Source organism: Rana temporaria, chromosome 2 (assembly GCF_905171775.1).
Source record: "Rana temporaria chromosome 2, aRanTem1.1, whole genome shotgun sequence".
In the NCBI taxonomy this organism is placed as follows: Eukaryota; Metazoa; Chordata; class Amphibia; order Anura; family Ranidae; genus Rana; species Rana temporaria.
The window spans coordinates 130,375,217-130,398,536 of NC_053490.1; the positions used below are offsets into that span (position 1 = coordinate 130,375,217).

Genomic DNA, 23,320 nt, shown 5'->3' on the forward strand with positions numbered 1-23,320 from the left:
GCTCCCGTTGCCCCCTGCGGTCCAGACTTGGCGCCTGAACCCATTCTGGTTGAGTGTTCTCCCAGACCTGGAATCCGTCGGGTCTGAGTGGGACCACTTCTTTACCACGAATGACGGCTCCGCCTCGGCGGGACCTGTATGGGAGGCGTTCAAGCTCCATGTACGCATGATCCTTTCCTCCCGCATCAGACACAAGGCCTCATCGAAACTGCTAATCCACCAGGCGGAGGAGCAGCTCGATGCCCTCGAGCGAACCTTCCAGGCCGACCCGACGGAGACCAATGCATCTCAGCTGCGTCTACAGACCAGGCTGACAGACCAACTGCACCTTGAAAAAGCGCGTCGGGGTATTTTCTTTAGCAAGCAACGCACGTATGAGCATGGTGAGCGGGCCGGGCGGCTTCTTTCCTATATGGCTCACCTTGATCATAAACCCCCAGTGATTGTGGCCCTCCGTGCGGCGTCCGGGACCATGCTCTCGGACCCCGACTGGGTGGCGGAAGAGTTTAGGTCTTTTTACTCGGAGCTTTACACCTCCACCGCTCAACACTCCGCGGAGGAGCTTACTGCTCTTCTGCGAGATGTCACCTTCCCCACGCTATCTTTGGATCAGGTCTCCATGTTGGAGGCCCCCATCACCGCCATGTGCGTGGAGGGGGCCCTGGCATCCCTCCCCACTTCTAAAACCCCGGGTTCCGACGGGATTCCCCTCGAATTCTACAAGCAGTTTCAGGGGACCCTTGTTCCCAGGCTTTGCGCACTATACAACCATGTTTTTGACACAGGCACTCTTCCCTCCTCCATGAGCGAGGCCCTTATTGTTCTAATACCGAAGCCTGGCAAGGATCCCCTGCTTCCTGAATCCTACCGACCATCTCACTTCTCCAACTGGATGTGAAAATCCTTGCTAAAATCCTCGCCCTGCGCCTCAATAAGGTCATTGCAAGCTTGGTGCACCCTGACCAGACTGGTTTCATGCCCAACAAGAACACAGCCTTCGACCTCCGCAGGCTACACATGAACCTTCAGGCCCAGCATGCGGAGGTGGGCTCCAGAGTGGTAGTTAGCCTCGACGCCGCCAAGGCCTTCGACTTGGTTGAATGGAAATACCTATGGGAGTGCCTTGGCAGGTTCGGTTTCGGTCCCCACTTCATTAAATGGCTCCAACTCCTCTATCATGCCCCCACGGCGCGTATTAGAGTTAATGGTAGGACTTCCTCCCCCTTTTCCCTGTCTCGTGGCACTCGCCAGGGCTGCCCAGTTTCGCCCATGCTCTATGCCCTTGCAGTAGAACCCCTTTGTATAGCTCTGCGCCGTCATCCCGGGATTAACGGGTTGCGTTGCGGTCGGGTTACTGAGCTTCTCAGTCTCTACGCCGATGACATGCTCCTTTACCTCTCGGATGCGGGTCCCTTACTCCAGACAGCCCTCCAAGTCATAACGCAGTTCGGGGAAATTCTCGGGTTTACAGATAAATTGGACCAAGTCCCATATCCTTCCCTTGGACCTAGGCCCCCCCACTGCCGCCCAGGCGGCCCTCCCTTTGGTGAGGACGGATGTCATCAAATATCTGGGTGTCCACGTCACTAGATCTCCCCTTGACTACATACACCTCAACATCGAACCCTTGTTTAATACCCTTAAGACCAAAACGCAAACATGGTCCCATCTCCCCCTAGGAGTTATGGGCCGCATAAGCCTAGTCAAGATGATCCTCCTCCCGAAACTGCTTTATGCCTTTTGGCACGCCCCGCTGTATATCCCCCCCCGTATTTTTAAAGCCATGGAGTCCATTATTAACTCATTTATCTGGGGCCCCTCACGGCATAAACTGTCGTGGCGGGTACTAAAGTGCCCATCCAGTCAGGGCGGCACTTCGGTTCCAGATCTCTTCCTTTACTACGTCGCATCCCAACTCTCCCACTTTTATTATTTTCATCACTCAGACAGGGAGCGCTACCTGGCCATGGTTTGCTCTAGGGCCCCTGGCCTGGTCTCGCATCCCTTCCAGATTCTGTTCTGTGAACCTTGTGACTCCCGGCGGGCGGGTGACAGAAACCAGCTGCTATTCCATCATCGTAAAATATGGCAAATTGCCATGTCTGTCGGCGAAGCGCCATCTCCACACTCACACACACCCCTTTGAGATAACCCTCGCCTACCTGAGCTCGCTACGGTCCCTGATCACGGTATCTGGATTAGGAGTGGAGTTATTTACCTTACACAGGTCGTTGCCCATGGTTCGGTTAGGACCTTCCAGTCCCTTAAAGATGCCCACACCCTAGCTAACCACATGTTCTTCCGGTACCTCCAACTCCGTCATGCACTCAATACGCAGTTTAGTGCTAACATCCCTGTGCTCGAGATCCCGCTGCCTGTCAACATCGTTCTGGGTTCGGACCCCAACAGACTGATCTCCCAATTTTATTCCTACCTCCTGGTGCCTTCGGCGACCGCCACTCTCCAGCAGGTAAAGTCCCGTTGGGAGCCTGATCTGGCGGTGGTGTCGGCGGAGGACTGGGACGAAGCCCTTACTAACTGCAGATTAGTCTCTCCCAAAATCTCAGATCGCCTCACTCAACTATATATCCTGCATCGGTCATACCTGACGCCATACCGTCTCTCAAAGTTTAGGCCGGGTAGCAACCCCAACTGCCCGGGATGTGGCTACTCTAACGCCTCCTTTTACCACCTCATGTGAGAATGCAAGACCGCATGGGATCACCGCTGTCCTTGAGCCCCCGCAATGCTTGCTTGGGCTCCTCTCACTGTCTGAAGCTGAGAAATATCTCAACACCTTTTTGCAAGAGACGCTGTTCCTCGCCAGGCTTCAGATAGCTAGAACTTGGATGAGAGGTCCCCCCCTACTCTGCAGCAATTAATCAGAGCTGTCAATGCAACCCTACCCTTCAAAAAGTTGCTCTATGTTCATAGGGGCTGCCCCGACAAATACCATAAGGTCTGGGATAGATGGTTGGGGGAGGCCTCCACCTGTGTTGCTTCTGTTGATTAAAGGTTCCTTACTGTGCCCCTCGGGTGCTCCTGACTACCGATCTACAATTGTGCCTTGTCCCCATATGTTATTCTGCATATGTAACTTGCTCTTCCCTCAATGTGTCCGTTATCTCTGTGTACTTGACATTGTACTGTATCCTTGCTTGTGGTGCATGTTGCACCGTTTATTAATATGTCTGTGATTCTTTACCTTTATACTCAATAAACGTCGTTTTGATTTAAAAAAAAAAAACCTCCTGTTTCTGAGTTTTGGATAGAGTCTCCGCTATCCCAACTTCAGGGACAGCCAGGTTAAATGGAGCAGAAAATCGGGTAGTCTTAGCGACCAAGGACTCTCTATCCTTCCATGGTTTCAGCAAGTTCACGTGATAGAGCTCCTCAGGTTTTTGTCTTCCCGGTTGGCTAATTTTATAATTCACCACTCCCATTTTTTCCAACACTTCATATGGTCCCTGCCATTTGGCTAGGAATTTACTTTCGACCGTGGGGACCAGCACCAACACCCTATCACCAGGTGCAAAGGAACGGACCTGGGCCCCACAATTGTAAATCCTTTGTTGAGCCAATTGGGCTTTGGCTAAATGTTCCTTCACACTCGGCATCACTTGGGCAATTCTATCTTGCATTTGGGCTACATGTTCAATCACACTTCGATGAGGGGAACTCTCACTCTCCCATGTTTCCCTGGCAATGTCCAGTAGGCCCCGGGGTGCCTCCCATACAGTAGCTCAAATGGAGAGAACCCTGTGGACGATTGGGGAACCTCTCTTATTGCAAACATCAGATAAGGGAGCAGATAATCCCAATTCTTTCCATCTTTATCCACCACCTTCCTCAACATTTGTTTTAAGGTTTTATTAAACCTTTCCACTAACCCGTCTGTTTGAGGGTGATATACTGATGTACGTAATTGGGTCACTTTCAGGAGTTTATAAAGTTCTTTGGTCACCCTAGACATAAACGGGGTGCCCTGGTCAGTTAGGACTTCCTTAGGAAGACCCACACGGCTGAAAACCTGAAACAACTCTTTGGCAATTGTTTTAGCAGAGGTGTTTCAGAGAGGAATCACTTCTGGGTACCGGGTGGCATAGTCCATTATTACCAAGATGTGCTGGTGCCCTCTAGTGGACTTCAGTAAGGGGCCAACCAAGTCCATGGCGATCCTCTCAAAAGTGACCTCGATAATGGGCAGGGGTACCAACGGACTGCGGAAATGTGGCATGGGTGCAGTAATCTGACACACTGGACAGGAAGAGCAGTACAATTCCACTTCTTTAGTGATCCCAGGCCAATAAAACCTCTGGGTGATCCTCTCCCGGGTTTTTTCTGCTCCCAAATGTCCCCCAAGAATGTGCCCATGGGCCAGTTCCAAAACCATCTTGCGGTACGGTTTAGGCACTACCAGTTGCTCAATGGTGTCCTCTATCCTCTGTGACACTCGATATAACAGGTCCCTTTAAATAATGAAGTAAGGGAGGGCAACCCTCTCGTCAGGGTTAACTAACTCCCCATCTATCTTCACTACATTCTCCCGGGCTCTTAGCAATGTGGGGTCCCTCAATTGCTCAGTGACAAAATTTTCTCTGTGCACCTCGAGGTCATCAAACCCTATCGGCTGCTGTTCCTCTTCTGAGGTAGCAGGCTCCTCCCTAGGGACTGGTGTTTCCCCTGCTAATACTGAGAATGGAAACTCAGGAGAATCCTCACAGTTATAGGTTTCTGGAGTAGATGGTTCAGATTCAGAAGAACCACCTACTGGGGAATCTGGGCAGTCCCAGAGTTCCCAGAATTTTGGGAAATCCCTTCCCACAATGGCATCATGTGGCAGTTTGGGAACTAAACCCACCTGGTGACACAAGTTACGGAGGGAGGTTTCAAAGGAAACCGTAGTCACCAGATATTCTCGAGTGTCCCCATGTACACAAACTACAGCCATTTTCCTAGGATGTAAGGTTTTTCCCACCACTAGATCACTTTTCACTAAGGTGACCAGGCTACCTGAATCCAACAATACCACAACATTTTTACCATCTAAGCACATTCTATATAAAGGTTTCTCATTTCCCTTTACTGCAGTGCATGTGGTTGCAAAAAGGGACTGCCGTCTCTCTGTCAGAAAGTCACACTGCATGGGTTCATCACCCGCTGGGCAAACCGCTGCTACATGTCCCTCTTCCCGGCAACGGTAACAAATCAACCTTCTGGTCCTCTCCTGTGGGATGGGTCTTCCAGGCCGCTCTCGCCAAACATTAGCAGTAGTCCCGATAATTCCTCTAGTTGCTCCTTGGTCCCTCTCTCCACCCCCATCCCTTGATGCAGTCTTACCTATAGGTGGGGAGGGTCTGGTCTTGGGGTGAAAAGTCTGTGCGTCTCTGGTGGAAGAGGACAAATTCTCTGTTGTTAGGTACATTTCGACCAGGTCTATAAGTTTGTCTGCGGTTTCCGGACCACCATGGTTCACCCATTTCTGCAGGGTGTTAGGAAAAACCTAAGAAATTTGTCCATGATTACTCGCTCCAAAATTTTTGGTCCGGACAGAGTTTCTGGCTGCAGCCATTTCTTAGCCAAATGGATGAGGTCATACATCTGCAACCGAGGTGGCTTCCTCTGCTGATAACTCCAATTGTGGACCCGCTGAGCACGGACATCCAGGGTTACACCGAAACATGCCAATATTTCCTCTTTTAATCGATGATAAATTTTTGCGTCTGCAAGCTCCAAATCAAAATATGCCTTTTGGTCTTCTCCAGATAATAGGGGGGCCACTAGTCCAGCCCACTGTTCTTTAGGCCAACTCTCTCTTTCCGCTGCTCTCTCAAACGTGGTCAGAAACATCTCAGGGTCCTCATCTGCAGTCATCTTTGGCAATAAGTGTCTTCCCCCGAAAAGTCGATATGTTACTGGCCTGACTCCCAGCCTTGGTCTGCTGTCTCTGAAGCTGTTTCACGATGGCCTCCATTTGCTGCTGGTGTCTCTGTTCCAAGCCTGCAATGCTCTCTTGGTGAGCCTGTTGTTGAGCTGCAAAGCTCTCTTGGTGAGCCTGTTGTTGAGCTGCAATGCTCTCTAGGTGAACCTGCATTCGTCTGCTGTTGATTTGCATTTGCTATAGCCAGCTGTTTCAGTATCTCCTCCATTTTGGGTTTACTGTAACTGCCCGCGGCACTCCACCATGTGTAAGGGGTTAGCTTGGTAGCGGGGTGTGTGACCCCCTGGATGTGTTCACTACACACTGAATTTATACAGACAGGCAGTCGAAGACGGTTGAAAAACAAAGATTTTGGTTTATTCTTCCATCTTGCTGGAAACAAGTGCAAGCATCCAAACAGCATAAACAAAATCAAACACAAAATAAACCCTGGCCACTTGGGGCGTCTACCTTCACCACACAGGAACCTATCTAGGGAGTCTGGCACAGCCTAGTGCTGGGCAGACACAGCTGGTCATACAGCAGAAAAACAATAGTCTTTTGATTTTTATCACACAGAAAAATCAATCACCTCCTCAGAAGACTTTCAGCTACTGCTCTCCTTCACTCAGAAAGCCTCAGGATGCAGCAAATCAGTGGTAATCCTCTGGATTACTTATAGAGGCCTTAATTGCCTCATTCTGAACAGCTGAAGTTTTCCAACGCCCTTTTCACCTTTTCTGGCTACTTCTGCAGCCGACGCCTAATAACAATTTGTGTATTGTCTAAACAAGGCAGAAATGTATGTCCCGTCTGTGACAACACCCACAGATTTACCTGACTTCCTGTCACACCAGGTATAGTATTTTAATACTTATTTATTGTCCTAGAATTATTGTTGGGAACTAGATGTTATTATTCCCAAATGAATGATTAATCAAAAAGTTATTTACATATCAATAGACAGTAGTGGCCAGAAATGATTGAGACAAGAATGAAAACTGCTGGGGTCAGAATGAGTGTCTTTTCTATTTATTAACATTCAATTTGCAACAGTCATGAGCTGAAAATTGTGTGTGATTGATGAACGAAAAACTAGAACGATGTCCCTTTTTCATACACAGGATGACCTCAGCCAGGAGGACGAGGCTCTGGTGAGTGGCAGCCAGGAGGAGGCCGGGCCTAGTGGCAGCCAGCAGGTGCCCAGGCCCAGTGCCAGCACCCAGTCACAGGTGCCGCCCCTCCACATAAGTTTAAAAAGGCCCAGGAAGGTGAGTCAGACGGAGGAGGAATCCCTGAGGCTCATAAGGGAGACAGCCAAGATCATGAGCGACCCAACCAACGCTGAAGAGGCCCATGGCTGTTATCTGGCCACTAGGCTACAGACAGTGGAGGAGGGCTAACGCCTCCTCTGTGAGGGGGCTTTTTTCTATGGCCCTTCAGAAGGCGGCGAGGGGCCAGCTGACAGAGACCACCCATTTATGTGATCTCGCCCATCCTTCTCCTCATCCTCCTCGGAGGCGTGCAGGGAGGCGTGGAGGGAACCCTGCAGGGAGGACCAGCAAGTGATTCCCTGGCTTCAGTCTGGTCGGACAGAAGATGCAATTTGTTGTAGTACCACAGCTTGGGTACATATATGTCTTCTGCTGCTGCTGCTCCCGATTTCTGTGATTTGGGGACCAGATTGTGCTCCCAACTGTATGTGCTTCTAAAGTTATTTATTTTATTTTCAACACACTTCATGTCTGCCTTGGGGTCCAAAGGCTGCGTAAATTCGACCGATTTCTCCATTGTTGCCCTTCCTCTTTATTTTGTTTCCAGAATAAATGGATATGTGATTTACTTTAAATACTTGCCTGTGTGTTTTTTCATAAAAAGGACAGTTTGTTTGTGAGTAGGCGGGTACATTTTATAAATACAATGTGTAATTAACAAGGGACACCAACCAACCTCCTTGAGGTAACAAAATACAAGATAATAATGTTATTGTGGTAACTTAACCATAAAATAAAAATGGAGATCACAAGAAAATATTCAAACCCCACCAAAAAAATCAAATAGGAGATCTTGATTCAAATCACCAAACAAAATATATTTATATATATATATTTTTTTTTTGAGATCTGGCTTTAAAATCAAATACGAATATTCATGAGATCACAAGAAACAATAAAGAAACAAGTTTGTCAGAACTTTGTGTGAATATCAGTAGCAAAAAAATAACATTATTCTAGCATTATAACAAAGAAAAGAATGCGCTACATTAAATGATGCAATAATTTGCAGCATGATGAATGTGCTATCTCCATTACAAATGATAGTTTTACCAGAGAGCGCTCTCGTCTCCTAATTTCTTCTGAGCATGCGTGGGTTTTTTCTCCGTCAGAGTTCCACACAGACGATCGGAATTTCCGTTAGGATTTTTTCCCATCGAAAAAAAATAAAACTCCGATGGAAAAAAGTCAGATGGGGCCCACACACGGTCGGAATATCCGATGAAAAAATCCCGTCTGACTTTTTTCATCGGAAATTCCGATCGTGTGTACAAGGCATAAGAGAGGATTCAGGGTAGGGAAGTGGAGCCATTCCCCCAAAAATAAAGAGATAACGTGTAGGGCATTTTTTTATCTCAGCGGGGTAGAACTAACAGAATCAGAGAAAATCACATTAAATCGGGGTTTAAAATATGCATCTAAAAGATCCATTAATAATTTTTAAATGTTCATAGACATTCATAAAATATGTCAGAAAATTTAGTATTATTTTTTTCTAACCCAATTATTAGGGATTCCAGTCAGACTGTGTAGTCCAATAAATGGGGAACAGGTTTGAAGAATGCATGCCTGTTCAACACCCCCCCCCCCCCCCCCCCAGGGAACCCTGCCTCCAATATCTTTGTTTTTATAGAACTAGTTATACAGGACTTACAGCGAGCACATTTAAAAAAAGAACATCAAAAAGACATACATGAGGATGCAGAATCTTTGTGTCAAAGGAAAAATGTAATTATACATCCTGCGGATAAGGGAGGAGGAACAAAGGGTTAAGGGTTAAAGTGATAAGGGTCTGAATAAACCAGACTATTTGGACGAGATGTATAACCTTTTATCAGATAAAGAAATGTAAACCATTATGAAAAGAGATCCTACTAACCTATATAAAAGACAATTAACTAATATGATTCAGGATGGATATAGGAAAGGTATATTTACCAAAAAGGAGAAATAATTCCTAATTCCCTTGGCATCTAGGATGCCTATAATTTATTACTTACCAAAAACTCATAAAAATCCACTATAACCGCCTGGCCAACCTATAGTTAGCGGCATAGACTCAGTAAAATCTTGTATAGGCAAATTTGTGCATCATTATTTACAGCCCTTTGTGACCAAAACTCCAGCTTTTGTAAAAGATTCTATGCAAAAAAATTTTTGTAATTTCTTTATTCGTATACAAGAGTTATAGAAAAATAGAGACAGTAGAGATATGCAGCTGAGTACATCATCAATAGAAACGTCAACATATGAACAGCTCACCCATAAGTCAGGGGAGCAAACATCAAAACATTGGCAATGAAACAAAAAAAGGCACACATGGCGGGGTCATGCGTGCCGGCAGGTGGAAGACCTTAAATGATCAAGATGGTTCCACTTATCTAGTAATCTGAAATTGGGAGGAACAGGGAGGAAAGAGAAAGAAAGCGGAGCTAAGGGAGGGCAAACAGGACCAGGGAAGGGACACAAAAGAAAAAGAAATGGGGACTGACAAGGAGAAAAAAGGGGGGTAAGGGGAAGGGAAGGTGGAAAGGTCACCCGGTTATCCCTCTCCCTGGGTAGAGCAAGGCATGTGGAAATTTGACGTAAATGACGCAAAATTCGACGCTGGCCCGACGTCCATACTTAACATTGGCTACGCCTCATATAGCAGGGGTAACTTTACGCCGGAAAAAGCCTTACATAAACGACGTAAAAAATGCGCCGGACAGACGTACGTTTCTGAATCGGCGTATCTACCTAATTTGCATATTCTACGCGTAAATCTCCGGAAGCGCCACCTAGCGGCCAGCGTAAATATGCAACTAAGATACGACGGCGTAAGAGACTTACGTCAGTCGTATCTTAGCCAAATTTCGGCGTATCTTGCTTTACGAATACAGAAAGAAGATACGCCGGCGCATGCTAGAATTTACACGGCGTATCAATAGATACGCCAATGTAAATTGTTTCTGAATCCGGGGCAACCTCTTTAATGTGAAGGGAACCGGGGGGGGTGGGGCAATTTCATCTTTGTTTGCACTCTACCCCTTTTTGAGAATTGTATATTTTTTTATTAATTGTTCATTTTATATGTTCCCTTATTTATTGGTTTGGATTTTTCCTGTATAGATTTAGGAATATATAATATTTATTTTCGTTTTTCTGCAAAAATTAATAATGTTTATGGCAACTAATTGATAATATATTTTATATTAAATTTTATATCAATTTTAACACAATATACTGGTATAGTAGCATATGTGTCATCAGAATCTTATTGATATTTTTGCAGATTAGAAGAAAACATTAATTGAACGGAAAGACACGACACAGGAAGAGCCTGAAATGGCTCATCCAGTGTCTCTCCTGCTCAATGAGTATTTAGTGCATGGCGTGTGACGTCTAGGAAGATCCTCTGGTCCCAGCTGATGCCTTGTATGGGGAGACGCATCAGGTGGAGCAGCACTCCTTGACGTCACCACGTATCAGCCTGTTGGCAAGTTCCACGGCTGAATTACCACTGTGATTTTCACGGTTTTCTTGAATGTAAGTGCTGCATATTTTTTAATAAATATCCGTTTTAAGTACTACACCATGAAGCCTCTTCCTTCCATTATCCTATGTACCTGAGACAATCCGAAAACAGATGATCCATATCCACGAGAGATCCTTAATTGTAACAGCCTCTCTATAATTTGAGATCCAACTGTAAACACTGTTTTTCACCATTTTTTGGAGCACTTCTTGGACTTTTATATGGTCATTTATTTTATTTGTCATGTTTCATTTTCAGTTTCTATATGGAGACTTATTGTTTTTGAATACTTGTATTCACATTATTAGCAATTGATTAATGGATTAATATTAGTATTATTTCAGGTACTTATATAGCACCGTAAATTTATGCAGCGCTTTACATATACATTGTACATTCACATCAGTTCCTACCCTCAAGGAGCTTACAACCTAAGGTCCCTAACCAATTCATAGATATACTATAGCCAATTTAGACAGTATCCGATTAATCTACCAGCATGTCTTTAGAATGTAGGAGGAAAGCAGAGTAGCCGAAGGAAACCCACGCAGGCACAGGGAGAACAGGCAACTGCATGCTTATATTCTTTTTACACACATTATTAGCTAAAGTATTCAAACTATCATAAGCAGCAGCACCTTACCTATATGTGTATACATTTTTGGGATAGCGCAAAAATATATATTTTACACTTCCAGTTTACAGTCTTGGTCCTGCTTTCTTAATGCTGCTTCCCTGGACTTCCAGTCTTCACAGGAAAGTGATAACAGTGGACAATGCAGTCTCCAGCCAGTCTAATAACTTTTAAGGGAGGGTGAAGCAGTGAAGTGCCTTTCTATTGGCTCCAGCAGGAGAGAGAGGGGGCCGGGCTGCAGCTCCATGTCTGAATGGACACAGGGAGCTGTGACTCAACTCGGGTGCCCCCATAGCCGAATGACAGCTACAGCATGGACCTACTTTGCCAGGAGGCCGTCATATGATGACCTCCCATGCTCAATCGGCCTGGTGCCCCCTGCAGGGCGCATGCAGCGCGCTCTGTGTTTAGCGAGTCTATGAGACTCGGCTGATTACAGATCAGAGTAGGGGGGTCGAGCCTTACCACGTGATCAACTGTCAGCCAAGGACAGCTGATTATGTGATGTAAACAGAGCTGGTAATCAGCTATTTCTTCTCCTCATGCTGATAGCGTGAGGAGAAAAAAAAAACGATCACCGACAGCTGCCAGAGGGACATTGGTCCGGATCACGGAGAGATGCCGCTGAGTGATCTGTGCCCACCTGTGACACCTACCAGTGCACAACAGCGCCGCCTACCAGTGACCACAAGCGCCACCTTCCAGTGCCCATAGCACCACCTACCAATGCTACCAATCGGTGCCTTCTCACCAGTTCTGCCTATCAGTGTTACCTACCAGTGCAACCTATTAATGCCCATCAGTGCCATCTATTAGTGCTACCTATGAGTGACACCTATCAGTGCCCTTCAGTGCCACCAATCAATGCCACCTATCTGTGCCGCCTCATTAGTGCCACCTTATCTGTGCCTATCAGTGCAGCCTATCAGTGTTCATCAGTGCAGCCCATCAGTGTAGCCTCATCAGCGCATATCAATGAAGGAGAACATTTTTATAACAAACTATGAATTTTTTATTATTTTTTCGAAATCTTCTGTCTTTTTTTGTTTGCTTAGCAAAAAAATAAAAACCAGCAGTGATTAACCTCCCTGGCGGTATGATTCTGTCTGGAATTACGTACCAAAAGCGGTACAATTATTTGCAAGGAAATTTGGCGTTTTATACTGTAGGACTGTAATTCTTAGGAATAACTCACTTAAATCTAACCAAACAAGAATCTAATAGGCATCTCGGGTATGACATTTTTTTTAAAAACAAAATTATAAATTATAATATAATAAATAATTATAAATAATTATAACAAATAATAATATAATTCTAATAAAAATTATTCAATAATGTAATCAAATCAAAATCACTGAAATTTTCTCAGTTGCAGAATTGTCGCTGTCATAATTTTTTTTTTTATGACGAATTTCCCCACAAATCGCTATCGCACAATTCTGCAAGTGATTATAATTTATTATCGCTGTTTTCTAGCTGATCTAAAACCATTTTTGACATAAAGGGACACTTTTGGTTGCTATGGACAATCTACAGTTTGCAGGCAGAAAGAACAGTTTTTATTATATAAAAGTACATGTAGGGCACTGGGCAGACCACTAGGGACAAGGGGGGTGTTTTTTTTTACATACAGTACTGTAATCTATAAGATTACAGTATACTGTATGTATAGTGTTTGTTTACTTTTTTGAATTTGGCGCCGATCTCCGCTCCCGTGCGTCGTAACGACGCAGGGAACGGAGATCGGCGGCACAGGAGGACGCTGTGTGAATCGAGCGAGGTCCCGCTCGCTCACACAGCGCGGTGACATCGCTGGATCCAGGAGAAGGTAAGCCAGCGCACGCTGCAGGCTCTGCATGTCTACCCCGAGCGTGACTCGGGGTTACCGATTATAGCAAAAAATACTCGCCCCGAGTCACGCTCGGGGATACCGCCAGGGGGGTTAAAACAGAGGTATGTTTTTTTTTCCTGCTAAGCATACTTACCTCGGTGGATGGAGCCACACTCTACACTGAGAACCGAGCCACAAAACATCGCCGATGGCTCGGTTCTCACTCCTCCCTGAGCAGAGCGATGCTGACTATCAGTCAGCATCGCTCCTGCTCTGCTTCTCTGCGCTCATTGGAGTGCTGAGCTGTGGAGGGGCAGGGAGCTGCTGTCTCAGTGGCTCGCTGAGATGCTGAAACTGCCATAAATCAAGGCAGCTGGCGGATCCAGACTTGGGAAGTCAGGATGACGCAGTGCCTCAACTGATGGCAGTGATGTCAGCAGAGAACGGACTTCAGACCGGGTCACAGGAGTGCAAAACAAATTTCTCTCCTGTGACCCTTAGGAGAAGCCCAACCTAAAAAGCTCAGGCTGGACTTCAACTTTAAAAACCATCAAAAGAAAACTCTGTGTGAAAACAATGATAAAAATGTGTAGCATGACCGCGGAATTGTCATTCAAAGTGCGACAGCGCTGAAAGCTGAAAATTGGTCTGGGCAGGAGGGGGGTTTAAGTGCCCAGTAAGTAAGTGGTTAAACTGCAACATATACATAGAATACAAGATAAAGAATCTGCATACTCAGTATGTGATTAAAGAGTACCTAAAAAAAACTTATAGGGATTTCTGGTAATGTTCTGAGGGAGAACTATCCCCCCCCCCCTTTTTTTTACTTTCTGATTATACATAGAAATGATAGATAAAATATCCTCTTTCATAGATAATAAGGCAGATCTCTTTTAGCCTGGCTATTCCGGGGATCTTTAACCTCCCTGGCGGTATGATTATTTCAGATTTTAGGTGCTGAAAGCGGTACCATTATTTTGCAATGAAATTTGGCGTTTTACATTGTAGGCCTGTAATTCTTAGGAATAGCTCACTTAAAGTGGAGCTCCGGCCGAAATTACACTTTTTAAATATAAATACCCCTGTAATACACAAGCTTAATGTATTCTAGTAAAGTTAGTCTGTAAACTAAGGTCCATTTTGTTAGGTTATTACAGCATTTTGAAAATGTATAAACTAGCATTAGACTGTAGCCATCTTAAGTGTGTGCATATGAAGCCAGACTGTATTACTTCCTGGATTTCAGCTTTGCAGATCTCGCACATGCTCAGTGCTGCACAAGCAGTGTAATAGGTTTCAGGTCAGGTTTCCACAGCAACGGCAGTGTCAGACGAAGTTGCCGCCCCTTATGCAAACCTCTCCTGAAATAACCCATTAAAAGTTGATATGAGGAGAGGATAGGGATTGCCGATCGCTGAAAGTAAATGACATTAAAAGTTGATGATAAAAAACAATGACATCGCCCACTAAAAGTTGATAAGCGGGCATGGGGGGGGAGGAGATTGCCGATCGCCGAAGTTGATAACCCAGGGGGGGGGGTTGCCGATCGCTGAAAGTAAATGGAGAGAAATGACAATCAACCGCCGATCGCCGAATATAAATGACACTGACATCGCACATTAAAAGTTGATAACCGGGGGTGGGGGGGATGGGTTCTGCCGCCGATCACTGAAAGTAAATGACAATCAATGACATCGCCCATTAAAAGGGTTCTTCCAAATGACAACTTATAAAACTTCATGCTGCTGAAAGTAAATTACATTCAATGACATTGCCGATCATCAAATATAAATGACACTGACATCGCACATTAAAAGTTGCTAAGGGGGGGGGGTTGCTGCTGATCGCTGAAAGTATTTCGCCAATCGCCGAATATAAAAGACACTGACATCGAACAATATAAGTTGAGAAGCGAGGGGTGCCGCCGATCGCCCAACATAAAATACAATGAATGGCGGGGGGGTGCTGCCGATCACCCAACATGAAAAAACAAAGCCACTGCACACTGCTATCGCACATGAAGGGGGGGTGCTGCCGATAGCCCAACATAAAAGACACTGAGAAGGGGGGGTGCTGCCGATCGCCCAACATACACTGCCATCGCACACTATAACTTGAGAAGCGGGGGGGGGGCGCCGATCGCCCAACATACACTGCCATCACACTATATATCTTGAGAAGCGGGGGGGCGCCGATCGCCCAACATAAAAGACAATAGACATGATGGGTGCCGCCGATCGCCCAACATACACTGCCATCGGATATAAACACTGAGAAGCGGGGGGGGGGGGTTCTGCAGATCGGCCTTCATAGAAGACACTGGGAAGGGGGGTGTTTGCCGCCGATTGCCCATCATAGAAGACACTGAGAAGGGGGGTGCTGCCGATCGCCCAACATACACTGCCATCGCACACTATAACTTCGGAAGAGGGGGGGGCGCCGATTGCCCAACATACACTGCCATCACACACTATAATTAAAAGAAGCGGGGGGCGCCGATCGCCCAACATAAAAGACAATAGACCAGATGGGTGCCGCCGATCGCCCAACATACACTGCCATCGGACATAAACACTGAGAAGCCGGGGGGTTCTGCCGATCGGCCATCATATACAAAAAAATGGAGTAGCGCTAAAAAACTAAATTGAAGGCCTTCAGATGACAGAAGGCTATGTGGAAATGTCAATCAAGATTGTGTGATACACGTGAGTGAAAACAAATGATTAGTAGTCCAAGTGAAAATCAGGTGAAGTCTAGCTCCAATATGGACAAATGCAACTTGCTGACCCTTACCGCAAAGAAAGGTCCTAACGGACCAAGTCAAGCTGAAATCGCTGGGTGTGCTGAAGTAGAACTTGTCTGTATATACAGTCCCTCCAGGGGTCACCAATCCATCAATAGAGCAATCGGAAGAGAAAAGAAACTTATATAGTGTAAATCCGTGTTAGATCAAACATAAAAGTGCATCCCCCAGTGACTGGCAACAGACAGTGTGAACATGAAAGACCACCACCGGTACACACACTGACCCTTACCAGAGCGTATGATCCATCAGGATCAGTCAGAGCATAGGGGATATACACAGTAGGCAGCAATGGAACGTCTCAGCCAATGGTGGAACGGGAGAAACAGCAGGTCCAATATGTGTGAGGAGGAAAGAGAACTCACATGGCGTGATATCGTAAAGATATTTAATAAAAAAAGGTAGTAACACTTACAGTTGGATAAAAAATAACAGCAAAGAAAGAGAAGCCGGCCGGCGTGTCAGAACAGGTCCTCAAATCGCGGTGACGTCAGCACGTCGCCTCCCTACGTTTCACGGGAATGAGGAGACGTTCTGCGTCACCGCATATAAACGTAAAGTGGGCGGGGAATCAACTAGACAGCAGTCTCTGAAGGTCGCCCGTCCGCCATCTTGTTTGAGGGCAAAAGTCAGGGAAAGCCAATGTAGTTACAACATATGGTCCTGAACTGTTGCAAGAACTTATCCAACAACGGAAGCCTTAGACAATATCTTATCAAAGGAACCGTGGAAGGAACAATGTATATACAAAACTCAAAAAACATAACTGATAAACATAAAAAAGGGATAATCTAAAAAAGCTAATATATATCCTCTGAGACTGGTGTCTACTTGGCTAGCCCAATAGCAACATCACATTCGAGTACAATCAAGGGATATATGAAATAAAAAAGAATACATTGACAGTCAAAATATTGACAGAAAAACTAATATATATCCTCTAAATCTGGTGCTTACTCAGCGAACCAAATAGCACCATCACAATTAATTATAATCATTAATGTTTATAACAAAGAAAGGTGATAATAGTACAATACTATATATGTATTAACAAAACAAATACAGCAAAAGCAAACATGGAAAAATCCAATGTTTGCCAATAATGACCCAGTTAAAAAACTGCAAATATTATAAATATGCAGTATTGAAAAAAAAACACACACTGTATTATTAAAAAACATATAAAATGTTAAAAGAGGAGATAAAAACATCTGAATAAAAATAACTGATAGAGGTAGAAATCATGCGCCTAAGCGTTATCAATAAAACAATTGACCTCTATGTTCAGACCGTGAGGTTCATAACATTTTAATTGGTGAATCCACATCATCTCTGACCGTGAGATGCTCCTCACCAGGTCACTCCCTCTCCAATGTGCCTGAAATTTTTCAATTCCCAAAAAAATTGTGCCCACAGGATCCTTATTGTGAGCCAACAAATAATGTTTGGACACAGAATGATTTGGGAAGCCACTATAGATGTTCGTGAGATGTTCATTCAAACGTATGTGAAGGGGACGCTTAGTTCTTCCCACATATTGGAGTCCGCATGGACATTGGAGCAGATAGACCACTCCCACCGTGGAACAGGTGATAAATGTTTCAATTGGAAACCTCTTGTTTGAATGTCTAGATCCAAAACTGGTCGTTTTCTTAGAGATTTGGCGATTGACAGCACAAACATTGCATTTGCCACATTTAAAAAACCCCACCAGGCCAGATAAAAACATGGAAGGAATCCTGGGTGGATCCAAAACATTGGGTGCCAACTTATCCTTCAAGGAAGTTGAACCCCTGAAAATAACCCGGGGCCTATCAGGCAGTATGGCACCCAAGATTTTGTCACTCTTAAGCACATGCCAGTGTTTACTGATGATATGTTTAACATTGGCATGTTGGCAGCAATAATCAGTCACAAAAGGAGTTTTGTAACTACCCCTTTGGTCATCTCTGGATTTAATACAGAGTAAATCCTCGCGATTGGTTTTAGTCACCAAATCCAAAGTGTCAATCAAGGAACTTCGATCATAACCCTTTTCAACAAAACGTTCTGTAAGGACCTTGGCCTGATCAAGGAAAACATTATGTTTACTGCAGTTCCTTTTCAAACAAAGAAATTGCCCCTTGGGCACAGCTCTAAGCCAAGTGACATGATGACAACTGTCACTTGGAATAAAAGCATTCCTGTCAGTGCTCTTAAAATAGGTGGCAGTGGTAAAGCCATCACTATCTGCAGAAATGGTTAGGTCCAAAAAATTAATTTTGTCCTTGCTGGCCTCATATTTGAGTATAATCCCCCTATTATTGGTGTTGAGGAATGTCATAAAGGTAGATAGTTCATCCTCAGACCCTGTCCAACCGCGATTTGAGGACCTGTTCTGACACGCCGGCCGGCTTCTCTTTCTTTGCTGTTATTTTTAATCCAACTGTAAGTGTTACTACCTTTTTTTATTAAATATCTTTACGATATCACGCCATGTGAGTTCTCTTTCCTCCTCACACATATTGGACCTGCTATATCTCCCGTTCCACCATTGGCTGAGACGTTCCATTGCTGCCTACTGTGTATATCCCCTATGCTCTGACTGATCCTGATGGATCATACGCTCTGGTAAGGGTCAGTGTGTGTACCGGTGGTGGTCTTTCATGTTCACACTGTCTGTTGCCAGTCACTGGGGGATGCACTTTTATGTTTGATCTAACACGGATTTACACTATATAAGTTTCTTTTCTCTTCCGATTGCTCTATTGATGGATTGGTGACCCCTGGAGGGACTGTATATACAGACAAGTTCTACTTCAGCACACCCAGCGATTTCAGCTTGACTAGGTCCGTTAGGACCTTTCTTTGCGGTAAGGGTCAGCAAGTTGCATTTGTCCATATTGGAGCTAGACTTCACTTTTTTGTTTTGGGGTGTCACGCTCCAAACCTGATTTTCACTTGGACTACTAATCATTTGTTTTCACTCACGTGTATCACACAATCTTGATTGACATTTCCACATAGCCTTCTGTCATCTGAAGGCCTTCAATTTAGTTTTTTAGCGCTACTCCATTTTTTTGTATAAGATTTTATGTTAGTATAACATTTTTGAGTTAGCAGCTTGTTCACTATTTCTTTGGTAAGCGCACTTTTTTCCTTTTTATAGATCGGCCATCATAGAAGACACTGAGAAGGGGGGGTGTTTGCCGCCAATCACCCATCATAGAATACACTGAGAAGGGGGTGCTGCCGAGAGAAGCGGGGGGGAAACCGCGGATCAACCATCATAGAAGAATAGAAGACACTGAGAAGCGGGGGGGGGAGGGGAGCTGCCGATCGGTCATCATAGAAGACACTGAGAAGGGGGAGGGGGGTGTTTGCCGCCGATCGGCCATCATAGAAGACACTGAGAAGGGGGGGTTCCCGATCAGCCATCATAGAAGAATAGAAGACACTGAGAAGCGGGGGACAATCGCCCAACATACACTGCCATCGCACACTATAACTTGAGTAGCGGGGGGGCGCCGATCGCCCAACATAAAAGACAATAGCGGGGGGGATTGCCGATCGCCGAAGTTGATAACCCGGGGGGTTGCCGATCGCTGAAAGTAAATGGAGAGAAATGACAATCAACCGCGGATCGCCGAATATAAATGACACTGACATCGCACATTAAAAGTTGATAAGAGGGAGGGGGTGGGGGTTCTGCCGCCGATCGCTGAAAGTAAATGACAATCAATGACATCGCCCAATTAAAAGGGTTCACAACCGGGGGGGGAGGCTTTGATCGCATATATATGACAATGACATCGCAATGACAACTTATAAAACTTCATGCCGCTGAAAGTAAATTACATTCAATAACATTGCCGATCGCCGAATATAAATGACACTGACATCGCACATTAAAAGTTGCTATGGGGGGGCGGTGGTTGCCGCTGATCGCTGAAAGTAAATGAAAATCAATATAAATAGAAAGTAAATCAATCAATATGACCGCGCTCATTAAAAGCAGATAGCAGGGGGGGGCGCCGAATATAAAAGACACTGACATCGAACAATAAAAGTTGAGAAGCGGGGGGTGCCGCCGATCGCCGAACATAAAATACAATGAGAGGCGGGGGGGTGCTGCCGATCACCCAACATGAAAAAACAAAGCCACTGCACACTGCTATCGCACATGAAGGGGGGGTGCCGCCGATAGCCCAACATAAAAGACACTGAGAAGGGGGGGTGCTGCCGATCGCCCAACATACACTGCCATCGCACACTATTACTTGAGAAGCGGGGGGGTGCCGATCGCCCAACATACACTGCCATCGGACATAAACACTGAGAAGCGGGGGGGGTTCTGCCGAACGGCCATCATAGAAGACTTTGGGAAGGGGGGTGTTTGCCGCCGATTGCCAATCATAGAAGACACTGAGAAGGGGGGTGCTACCGATCGCCCAACATACACTGCCATCGCACACTATAACTTGAGAAGCGGGGGGGGGGGCGATCGCCCAACATAAAAGATAATAGACCAGATGGGTGCCGCCGATCGCCCAACATACACTGCCATCGGACATAAACACTGAGAAGCGGGGGGGGTTCTGCCGATCGACCATCATGGAAGACACTGGGAAGGGGGGTTGTTTGCCGCCGATCGCCCATCATAGGAGACACTGAGAAGGGGGGTGCTGCCGAGAGAAGCGGGGGGAAAACCGCGGATCAACCATCATAGAAGACACTGAGAAGCGGGGGGTGCTGCCGATCGGTCATCATAGAAGACACTGAGAATGGGGGGGATGGGGGTGTTTGCTGCCGATCAGCCATCATAGAAGACACTGAGAAGGGGGGGGGGGTTCCCGATCAGCCATCATAGAAGACACTGAGAAGGGGGGGGTTCCCGATCGGCCATCATAGAAGACACTGAGAAGCGGGGGACAATCGCCCAACATGCACTGCCATCGCCAGACATAAAAAAAATACTAGCAAGATGGGGGGGTGAGGGTAGATTCGTCTGCTGCCCGCCGATCGCCAGACATAAAAAATACTGAGAAGTGGGGGGAGCGTCTCCCGTCGATCGCCACACATAAAAAAAATACTGAGAAGCGGTCGGGGGGGGGGGGGGGACTGGAGTGTGCCGTCGATCACATAAAAAAAATACTGAGAAGGGGGGGTGTTGGCAGCTGCCGCCGATCGTAGGACATAAAAGATTACTGAGAAGGAGGGGCGGTGTGTTCCGCCGATCGTAGGAGATAAAAAAATACTGAGAAGGGGGAGGGGGGTTGGCGTCCGCTGATCACCGGACACATAAAAAAAATACTGAGAAGCGGGGGGGGCGCCGATCGCGGCTCAGTAAAAAAATAATTGGGGAGCAGGGGGGGCGGGGGTCATTAGAAAAAAATTGAAGAAGAGGGGGGATAGGGGTTACTGTTATACTAAGAAGTGGCTAGTGGAGCTTCAATGGTAACAGGGAGGACAGGACATCAACCGCCCCTCTAGGCATGACTGGCCAATAAAAAAAATGGGAGGGCGTGGCTTAGGGAAATCGGTGCACAGCAAATTACTGCCTTCTGGGATTCATGCTAAACATCTCCCAGGAGGCATTGCAGAGTGGGGATGACACACTCAGGGCTCAGACTGCAGCTGGAGGAGATCTAGAAAACTAATAAAACTGTGAGTTCTTAAAAATAAATTAAAATATATGCCAAATTCGTTTAATGTGACTGAGCAGCAGGGAATGAAGAGGAGTTGAAAAAGAGGGTGGAGCTCCACTTTAAATCTGTCCGAGTCTAGTAGACATCTCGGGTATGAAAAAGTTTGAAAAACAAAATCATAAATTATAATATAATAAATAACAAATAATAATATAATTATAATAAAAATTATTCAATAATGTAATCAACTCAAAATCACTGAAATTTGCTCAGTTGCAGAATTGTCGCTGTCATTTTTATTTTTTTATGACGAATTTCCCTACAAATCGCTATCGCACAATTATGCAAGTGATTATAATTTATTATCGTTGTTTTCTAGCTGCTCTAACACCACTTTTGGCATAAAGGGACACTTTTTGGTTGCTATGGACAACCTCCAGTTTCCAGGCAGAAAGAATAGAATGGGGCCACACACCACAACCGCCCTGCAACTTTGTGCAATGCATGGAAAAAACTGGTGCACAGATCACTTTTCAGAGGGTTGACAGTATAGCTGCATGTGTGAACCAGCCCTAAGACAAAAGCATTCAGTGTGCAGTCATGCAGATACATATTGTGAAATGAGGACTTTGCAGGATGTGTGTTTGTATTATAGAGCAGAATGGCTGTACAGCAGCACTGCCGTGTGTGTGTGTGTGTGTGTGTGCGCAGAGGATAAGAGCGCTCTGAGTAAGCAGGTGTCTGAAGCTGGGTATGCAGATGATGAAACTGATCATGGGGGTGTGTGATGTTCAGAAAAAAAGAGACAGTTTCCCCGTCCTCCCACCTGCCCTTGATTGAGCTTCTGTTACTTTAGTCACACCTCCATTCCTGCCTGATTGGGTGCTAGGGAGGCCTTTACAGGAGGCTTGCCGGTTATCTGGAAATAGCTATAGTGTAGCAGCCGGAGGTTCCTTAAAGGGACTGAACTCTCTTGGGTGCTGTCACACATCTACTAGTGATGACATGTGTCACCAGAGCAGCACTAGCTACTGAAAAGGATTATTGTCTTGTGATTTCAGTCCTGCTGCGTAGACTTCAATAGAAAAATCAAAAAACCTTCCGCAGACTTGAAAGCTATAGTTTTATTAGCTCTGTTAGTTGCTAACAGCGTTCCATTTGCAAGTTTGCGCATCAGACATTAGGAACTCTTTCCGGACTATCGTCAAACACTTAGCGTTCCCACCATCAGCTTGCGCCGCTACAGAACATCAGTCAGTTTGGCTGTTCTTGTCATAGCCTATGCTTGCGTCACCTACTTGACTTTCCTGCTCACCTTTCATCATTGGATCCTAAAGTCACCTCCGTGGACCCTTGAGGCAACAATGTTCTTTCTGAGGTGCAAAAGAGGGGGCAACTTGAGATTACTCTCGCGGATCTTCACCTCTGGGACTGAGCATAACCTTTGTCGTCCCTTTGGGGAACACAAACCAGGCGTAACCGGTCTGCAATACAAAGAAACGTAAGTTTTCACTTCTATTGGTTAGTGTTAGGCTCCATTCACACCTAGGCGCTTTGTCGCCTGTAGCGCGACGCTATTGCAGCCTGCAATACGCTGGAGGGGTGATTTAACATTGTCGGCTATGGAGATGGTTCACATCTCCACGCCAAACGCCTGAAGCTTAAAACAAGTCCCGGACCTTTTTTTCAGGCGGCTTTCGGCGTTCGGCAT

The 23,320-nt window shown here is 45.7% G+C and overlaps 1 protein-coding gene across 1 annotated transcript in view; it reads left to right on the forward strand.

Moving 5' to 3' along the window:
• Window positions 1-22,973: 22,973 nt before the first annotated feature.
• Window positions 22,974-23,320, forward strand: part of GLS2 (glutaminase 2) — a 129,198-nt gene continuing 128,851 nt past the window's right edge. Inside the window, exon 1 of the mRNA XM_040339347.1 lies at window positions 22,974-23,110. Within this exon, the coding sequence (XP_040195281.1) occupies window positions 22,974-23,110 (137 nt within the window). The remainder of the gene's footprint in view (window positions 23,111-23,320) is intronic.